This window comes from Apodemus sylvaticus, chromosome 1, assembly GCF_947179515.1.
Source record: "Apodemus sylvaticus chromosome 1, mApoSyl1.1, whole genome shotgun sequence".
Classification (NCBI taxonomy): Eukaryota; Metazoa; Chordata; class Mammalia; order Rodentia; family Muridae; genus Apodemus; species Apodemus sylvaticus.
In genome coordinates, this window is record NC_067472.1 from 55,172,681 (window position 1) to 55,182,401 (window position 9,721).

Here is a 9,721-nt window from a genome sequence, read left to right on the forward strand (position 1 = left end):
TTCATCCTAAATCAAAAGAATATAATTTCTCAGCACCTCATGGTACCTTCTCAAAATTGACCATATAATTGGTCATAAAAACAGCCATCAATAGATATAAGAAGATAGAACTAAACTCATGGCTCCTATTATATCACTATGGATGAACGGTGGTCTTCAATAGCAACAAAAATAACAGAAAGCCCACATAAACATGAAAACTGAAAAATGTTTTACTCAATGATACCTTAGTCAAGGAAGAAATAAGGAAAGAAATCAAAACTTTTTTAGAATTTATTGAAAATGAAGGTACAATATACCCAAATTTATGGGACACAATGAAAGCAGTGATAAGAGGAAAACTCATAGCTCTGAGTGCCTTGAAAACGAAGCAGGAGATCACACACACTAGCAGCCTAACAGCACACCTGAAAGCTTTAGAATAGAAAGAAGCTAATATACCCGAGAGTAGTAGAAGGCAGGAAATCATCAAACACAGGGCTAAAATCAAACAAGTAGAAAGAAAAAGAACTATACAAAGAATCAACCAAACCAGGAGCTGGTTATTTGACAAAATCAACAAGATAGATAACCTTTAGCCAGACTAATCAGAGAGTGCAGAGACAGTATCCAAATTTTAAAAATCAGAAATGAAAAAGAAATATAAAAACAAAAGCAAAGGAAATTAAAAAAATTATCAGATCCTACTACAAAAACCTATACGCAACACAACTGGAAAATCTGGATGGAATGGACAATTTCCTAGACAGATATCAAATACCAAAGTTAAATCAGGATCAGATAGACTATCTAAATGGTCCCCAAGCCCCTAAAGAAATAGAAGTGGTCATTGACAGTTTCCCAACCAAAAAAAAAAAAAATGCATGGGACCAGAGGATTTTCCTGCAGAATTCTATCAGTCCTTCAAAGAAGACATAACACCAATACTCTTCAAACTATTCCACAAAATAGAAACAGAAGGAACCCTACCCAACTCATTCTATGAAGCCACAATTTCAGTGATACCAAAACCACACAAAGATCCAACAAAGAAAGAGAACTTCCAACCAATTTCCCTTATGAATATTGATGTAAAAATATTCAATAAAATTCTTGCCAACCGAATCCAAGGATACATCAAAACTATGATTGACCATGATCAAGTAGGTTTCATCCCAGGGATGCAGGAATGTGTTTTTTTATTTAATATTTTTATTTTCCATATTCTTTGTTTACATTCCAAATGATTTCCCCTTTCCCAGGTTCCCCCCTCCCCATATGTCCCATAAACTTTCTTCTCTCCACCCATTCTCCAATCACCTCCTTCCTTTTTCTCTGTCCTTATATTCCCCTCCAACCCTAGGTCAACCCTTTCTAGGATCAGGACCCTCTCCATACTTCTTCATGGGAGTCATTTGTTAGGCTATTTGTGCCTTGGGTATTTGGAGCTTCTGGGCTAATTAATATCCACTTATCAGAGATTGCATTCCATGTGTATTCTTTTGTGATTGGGATGATATTTTCCAGATCAAACCATTTGCCTAAAAATTTTGTGAATTCAATGTTTCTAATTGCTGAGTAGTATTCCATTGTGTAAATATACCACATTTTCCGTATCCATTCCTCCTTTGAGGGACATCTGGGTTCTTTCCAGCTTCTGGCTATTATAAATACGGCAGCTATGAACATAATGGAGCATGTGTCTTTATTGCATGCCGGGGAATCCTTTGGGTATATGCCCAGGAGAGGGATGGTTTAATATATGTAAATCCATCAATGTAATTCAGTACATAAACAAACTCAAAGGAAAAAAAACACAGTCATTTCATTAGATGCTGAAAAAGCATTTTAAAAAATTCAACATCTTTTCATGTTAAAAGTCTTGGAAAGGGGCTGGAGAGATGGCTCAGCTGGTAAGAGCACCGACTGCTCTTTCAAAGGTCATGAGTTCAAATCCCAGCATCCACATGGTGGCTCACAACCATCCATAAAGAGATCTGACGTCCTCTTCTGGCATCTAAAGACAACTACAGTGTACTTACATATAATAAATAAATAAATACTTAAAAAAAAAGTCTTGGAAAGAACAGGAATTTGAGGCCCATACCTAAACACAGTAAAAGCAATATACAGAAAAAAAAGCCAACATCAAACTAAATTGAGAGTAACATGAAGCAATCCCACTAAAATCAGGGATTGGACAAGGATGCCCTCTCTCTCCATATTTATTCAATATAGTACTTGAATTTATAGCTAGAGAAATTAGACAACAAAAGGAGGTCAAAGGGATACAAATTGGAAAGGAAGAAGTCAAATTTTAACTATTTGCAGATGATATGATAGTATACTTAAGCAACCCAAAAAACTCCACAAGAGAATTCCTAAAGCTATAAACAACTTTAGCAAAGTGGCGGGATATAAAATTAACTCAAGCAAATCAGAAGTCTTCCTATACTCAAAGGATAAACAGGCTGAGAAAGTAATTAGGGAAGTGACACCCTTCACAATAGTCACAATCAATATAAAGTAGCTTGGTGTGACTCTAACTAAACAAGTGAAAGATCTGTATCACAAGAACTTCAAGTCTCTGAAGCAAGAAATCAAAGAAGACATCAGAAGATTGAAAAATCTTCCATACTCATGGATTGTCAGGATTAATGTAGTAAAAATGGCCATCTTACCAAAAGCAATATACAGATTCAATACAATCCCATCAAAATCTCAACTTACTTGTTCATAGAGTTAGAAAGAGCAATTCTCAAATTCATCTGGAATAACAAAAAACCTAGGATAGCTAAAATTATTCTCGGCAGTAGAAGAACTTCTGAGGGAATCAGTATTCCGGAACTCAAGCAGTACTACAGAGCGATACTGTTAAAAACTGCATGGTATTGGTACAGTGACAGGCAAGTAGATTGATGGAATAGAACTTAAGACCCAGAAATGAACCCACACATCTATGGTCACTTGATCTTTGTCAAAGGAACTAAAACCATCCAGTGGAAATAAGACAGCCTTATCCACAAACAGTGCTGGTTCAACCAAAGGGTAGCATGCAGAAGAATGTAAATCCATCCATTCTTATCCCCTTGTACAAAGCTCAAGTCCAAGTGGATCAAGGATGTCCACATAAAACCAGACACACTGAAACTAATAGAAAAGAACTGGGGAAGAACTTTGAGCACATAGGCACAGGGTTAAATTTCCTGAACAGAACACCAATAGCTTATGCTCAAGATCAAGAATTCACAAATGGGGCCTCATAAAATTACAAAGTTTCTGTAAGGCAAAGGACGCTGTTAATAGGACAAAATGGCAACCAACAAATTGAGAAAAGATCTTTACCAACCCTCCATGTGAGAGAGGGCTAATATTGAATATATACAAAGAACTCAAGAAATTAGACTCCAGAGAGCCAAATAACCCAAATAAAAATGGAGTACAGAGTTAAAAAAAGAATTTTCACCTGAGGAATATCAAATGGCTGAGAAGCACCTAATGAAATGTTCAACATCCTTAGTCATCAGGGAAATGCAAATCAAAACAACACTGAGATTTCACCTCACACCAGTCAGAATGGCTAAGATCAAAAACTCAGGAGACAGCAGGTGCTGGTGAGGATGTGGAGAAAGAGGAACACTCTTCCACTGCAGGTTGAATTGCAAGCTGGTAAAATCCCTCTAAAAATCAGTCTGGCAGTTCTTCAGAAAACTAGGCATGACACTACCAGAGGACCCTCTTATACCACTCCTGGGCATATGCCCAGAGGATTCCCTAGCATGTAATAAGGACACATGCTCCATTATGTTCATAACAGCCCTATTTGTAATACCCAGAAGCTGGAAAAAACTCAGATGTACCTCAACAGAGGAATGGCTACAGAAAATGTGGTATATTTACACTATAGAATACTACTCAGCGATTAAAAACAATGAATTTATGAAATTCTTAGGCAAATGGGTGGAACTGTAAAAGATCATCCTAAGTGAAGTAACACAATTACAGAAGACCACATATGGTATGCACTCACTGATAAGTGGGTGTTAGCCCAGAAACTTGGAATACCCAAGACACAATTCACATATCAAATGATGCCCAAGTAGAAGGAAGATGAAGTTCCTGGTCCTGGAAAGGCTTAATGCAGCAGTGTAGGGGAACACCAGAACAGGGAAATGGGAGAGGGTTGATTGAGAAACATTGGGAGAGAAGAGGCTTTATGGGACTTTTGGGGAGGGGGAAACCAGGAAAGGGGAAATCATTTGAAATGTAAATAAAGAATATATCTAATAATAATAATTAAAAAAAAGAAATCCAGGATTCACTTTCACAGCTTCAGACAATGGTCTCTTTTGGTCTCCATCATGGAATCACCTGGCACATACTTGGAATCAGATGATTTTCTGTGTCATGTAGGTATATTTCACTACCCTATTTTTATACCCTTGACTTTTTAGTCCAAATTCAGTTGGCTAAACCTATTAAATTTGGCTGCTTGATAGGGATGAAACTTGGCTCCCCTATTCAATTATATTTGCACCAGCTTTCTTTTGGTGATGATTTCCTTTACAATTTAAGATTTTCTTCAATTAATTTTGAAAAGTTGCAAGCATAGCTACTTAAGTTCTTGAGGTAATAATTCCATTTATTCCAGTAAGCATAAGACTGTTATTTAATTATTTTTTTTATCTCCTTAAGTACTGGGATTAGCTCTTGTATAGTTACTGGCACTCATTTTCTCCTCAAACTATGCATTTTGCATTGTTTTTATTTCTCTGTTTATCCCCTTTTTCATGTAGATCTATCTAATAGTGACCACTAATAACCACATGCCACAATCAATGTTAGGCTGTCTGGTAATCTTCTCAGAGTTAATCCCAAACTATTTAGTTTTTTTCAGGGCAGGGGCAAAAAGCAGCAACAGTCTTTGCTTCCAAATCACAAGAATGGTCTCTAGCCAGTTATTCCCTCTGAATTTTTTCCCTACTAAACCTGTCAAGCTGGGCTTCCACAATTTAAATAAGCCTTAGCACTTTCCTCCATTCTTATACTATGGTCCACTAAGCCTCGTTTAAATTATCCAACCACTCTTCTAGTCTAAGTCTCAATGTTTTCAGTATTGTTTTAATAAACAGTATGGTCAAGCTTGTCATAAACATGGTCAACCAAGTCCCTGGTGCCAGTATCTGTCTTAGTGACTGTGCTATTTTTGTGAAGAAATATCATGACCAACCAAGCCAACTCTTATGAGAGAAAGCATTTAATTGGGGACTTGCTTGAAGTTGCAGGTGTTTTGTCCAATATCATCATGGTAGTAAGCATGGTGGCAGGAAGCATGGATGGAGGGAACTGTGTTATGGAGAGGTAGGGAAGAGCGTCATCCTAATCTAAGGTTGAGAGATACTGGGCCTAGTATGGGTTTCTGACCTCTCAATTCCCACCAGCAGTGACACACCTCTTTTACGAAAGCCACACACTATAATCCTACAAATCATTCCCAAAAGTTCTAGTCCCTGGTACTAAGCATTCCTATACATGAATTTATTGAGGGCATTCTTATTCAAACAACCACACCATTCAGAAAACAGTGTCTGAACTTTTCATCAGACTTTTGAAAGGAGGTTCGAAAATAGTTCCAAGAAACTTTCTTCAAAAGGTATCTAGAGTCGGACATTGTCCTAGAAGAAATCCTTATTCTTTATTCCTGAGGAATATGACACCTCAGCAGCATAGGCCTCCAGGTTTATATGACACTCTTGTGTTTTATTCCATATTTAACATGGAATTCAATGGCCTATGATTCTTTAAGAGTTTAGATTCTTTCCTGATTTCCCCCATGATAGCCTCATATTCTGCATGAAGGATCATTGAGATTCTAGAGACAAAATATGAAAGAGAATTTTCCATGAACTACCACTCTCTGAAACGTGAAGGAATGATTCCATACAAACCATCATGTATAAACTGGTGTCATTTATCAAAATACTAGCCATTGTAGGATTTCTTTCCTCTCTGTATTTTATACATGCACCTCTGATAATGGTATTTTTGTTTGGGAACTGAGACCTACAAATCACTACAACCAAGCTGAACTAAACACTGCCCTTGGTCTTCCTCTCTCTAGAAATGCAGATTCTACGTACTGTTATGGCCACATTGGCAGGAGCAATTTCTCCTCTATGTCTGAGTGTTGGTCGTCTTCATACAAATGAGCTACTCCCAACCACATTAAGGTACAAGTTTAAGTCAGTCACAAAATAGGCTTCTCCACTCATTCTATATGACTAAAGGAAGAATATAAAGACTGGGTAGTTATCAAATCAATTACCTATAAAGAGAATGTTTATAACTTTAGTATCCTGGAATTTCACTTTGTTTTGGGACAGGTAAATCTACAGAAGCAGTACTATTTATCATCGCATGTAAATATATGGAACAACTAAAATGGTGTGTTTTATAAGCAACAGCATACTCTAAATGTCTTTACATTTATTATATTTATTTAAGGCAATTTCATAGAGATATGGAATATATTTTTACCATATTCATTTTCATTATTTTTCTGATCATCTTATTATTTCTACTTAATTCATTCTTCTTTACAATTGAATGCTCTCATACCCTACATTTTAGGGTGTGTAGGTGAAGATACATTTCTTTAAATTGGCATACAACACAATTAGTTGCTTTATAACAATATCATACAGATCTTTCTGTTGATTCAACTCTACCAGTCCCTGATCCACACTTCTGCTGGTCCACTTCTACTTCTTAGTAAACCCCTTTATTTTCATGTCATATTTATTTTCAAACTCTTATCCATCTTGAGATGGGTTCTACCTCTTTTAATATCTCCTTCTTAGTTTTAGCGCCTATACCCATACCTCACATATGTATATACACAAGAATCTAAAATATAGAATTTATATATATATTATATATATATATATATATATATATATATATATATATATATATACACGTTATACAGTATTAATCTTTGTTCCATTGTGTTGGATAAGGAAGTGTCTTCACAGTCTGAATCTGACCAAAAATATTACAAAATGAAACAAATTTGAGAAGGAAGAGTAAGTTACCAAGATCCTTAAATTTAATTGTACTGGTTTTTGACAAGTAACAGATTTTAAAAGATCTGTATGATACTAAATCACAAGTTTCAAGCATGTATTTTTACCAGAATTTTTATGCATTCTATTCTTGCTCCAAGGGCAACAGGTATGGGAGTCATTGGGATGTTTGGTAATACTGGATTATTCCTGTCCCCACTGTTCATGATGCTAGCACCATACTCTGCCATCTTGCCCTGGATCTTCTATGGAGGCTTCTCTATCCTCACTGGGTTTAGTGTATTATTTCTTCCTGAAACCAAGAATAAGCCTCTTCCTGACTCCATCCACGATATAACAAATGAGTGAGTAAAACCTCTCAGTGTCCTTTAGTGGAGTTCTTTGGTAATAGACTGTGCTGAGGGAAGCAAAGCATCAATGGAGGACAGGATCAATTGGGTTTAGTTAATGGTAGTCACTACTTTTGATTGGGGAGTTTATCTCCTATATATTCTGATATTTGGAGTTATTTTAATTGTCAGTATTTTTGAATGGGGACAATTTGGTAATTTATTTGTACTGTAGATTTAGATGTTCCTAGAGGCTCTCTAGGACACAAAATCTGCTTATGCTTAAGCTATGCCAGGGCAAATTTACTGGTTTTATTGGTTGGTATTCTGTCTGCTTTGAGATATATATATATGTGTGTATATATATATATACATATATATATATATATGTATATATATATGTATGTATGTATATATATAAACATATCTAACTATGTATGTATGTATCTATTTATCTCTATATCTATATATATCTTGTGATATACCACAAGCATACAAGGATGAATAAATATAAATGTAATTTCATCCCTCAGACCCAGTTACCTTTTAACTCAGTGAATGCTGATATACTGTATGAAAGTAACAGTTTATATGTTTGAGTATGCAATGTCAATGGAATAATTTAGGGTAAATAAATAACATACAAACTAAAGGACTTGCCATAAATGACTATGCATCTAAGTGACGCATGCATCTATTCTCTGTGACATTCCAATCACCTTGCTTTCTCTAACAATGAAATGTTCAGGTAAAGAATAATGTGCAGGTCAATCAAGGGATCTTAAAGAGGAAATGATGAAGTATTTTAAAAAATATTTCTGTGTACTTCTTTGGGGAGGGGAGGGGGGATCAATACAGGGTTTCTCTGTATAACCCTGGCTGTCCTGGAATTCACTCTGTAGACCAGGCTGGCCTTACACTCAGAAGCTGCCTGCCTCTGCCTCCTATAGTCTGGGATTAAAGGCATGTGCCACCACTGTTCAGGAGGTGCTTTTCTCCAAAACTCTAATGACCAGCATAGAAATTACTAAATCCCACTCACAACTTAGCAGAGAATTTATTTTACAATATTAACCAAAATCCTCCAGAAGTAGTCATTGTTACAAAGGTGATGGGTAAAAGTAGATTATTCTGTAAAGAATCTAGGGACCAATCCATTTCCTCCAGATTTTACTAATTTTGTTTTTATGCTTATGTTTTTTACTGTATGTGTTCTAGTTGGAAAGAATCAAGACAAGCAAAGAAGGAGGATCCCATCATTAAAGTCACAATGTTTTAAGGAACTCCTGGAATCGTCATCTGATCAAGAACAAGAGAAAAAAATGGTGCCAGGATGAATACTCAGACTTATTCATTGATACTAATAAATGTCTTAATAAATAGAGATAATTATGATATGTCAAATACCTATGAGTAATCATATAAGTGATTTGAAGAAATGGAAAGAACATTGAAAGAATTGAAAATTACATTGATAGAAATCATGCTTGACTATTTTTGTAATCATGTATATCTTTTTGATTTTAGATGGTATATTTATTCTAATTTTCCATGGCTGTGATATAATACCAGAGGAAATTCAAGGAAGAAATCTTTATTGTTTTTCCCAAATCCACATCACTGGCTTCAGTTCATGGTTACTAGGAGTCGCTTCAGCTCTAGTGTTAAACAGTAGTATGGTAGGAGGAGAATGTTTATTTCACATTGGCAAGGAAGGCAAGGAGGGAGGGAGGGAAAGAGAGGGGGGAGTAGAAAGGGGAAAGAGAGGGATGGAGGGAAAGAGAGAGAGGGAGAGTAGGAAGGGGAAAGAGAGAGGGATGGAGGGAAAGAGAGAGGGATGGAGGGAAAGAGAGGAGAGGAGAGGGAGAGAGAGAGAGAGAGAGAGAGAGAGAGAGAATACATAGGAGAAGGAAGTAAAAGAAGAAAAGAGGCAACATTGGAGAAAAGTGGAGAAAAGTAACTGTATATAGTCAAGAACAAAGTAGAATCCTGAGAGCAATTCTTCCCCAAATTGTTGCATCAAAGTAGCCTTCCAACCTGTCCCCCTCACATTTTCCATTTCCCTGCAATAACGTCAAGTGGAGGGGACCAGTTCTCCAGTGAATGAAACTTCTAGTGTCAATTCAATTTATAACAGGAAGATTGACTACACTTTAAAAACTATTGTTCAGCACTACAGAGAACAGTGGAAAGATCGCATAGGTCTGAAGAGAAGAATATGCATAATGAAGATACAGGACAAAGCAAAGGCCAGGTGATAACTGGGTTACAAAGTAAGACAATTACACTAACCTAAGCAATACACTGACAGCAGTGACACATCGCTTC

The 9,721-nt window shown here is 36.3% G+C and overlaps 1 protein-coding gene across 2 annotated transcripts in view; it reads left to right on the forward strand.

Moving 5' to 3' along the window:
* The window catches only part of LOC127678378 (solute carrier family 22 member 27-like), a 74,563-nt gene extending 65,891 nt beyond the window's left edge, over window positions 1-8,672 (forward strand). For both annotated transcript variants that reach the window (XM_052173281.1, XM_052173292.1), the window contains 3 exons: window positions 6,101-6,209; window positions 7,205-7,408; window positions 8,612-8,672. In XM_052173281.1, the coding sequence (XP_052029241.1) occupies window positions 6,101-6,209; window positions 7,205-7,408; window positions 8,612-8,672 (374 nt within the window). The remainder of the gene's footprint in view (window positions 1-6,100; window positions 6,210-7,204; window positions 7,409-8,611) is intronic.
* Window positions 8,673-9,721: the final 1,049 nt, after the last annotated feature.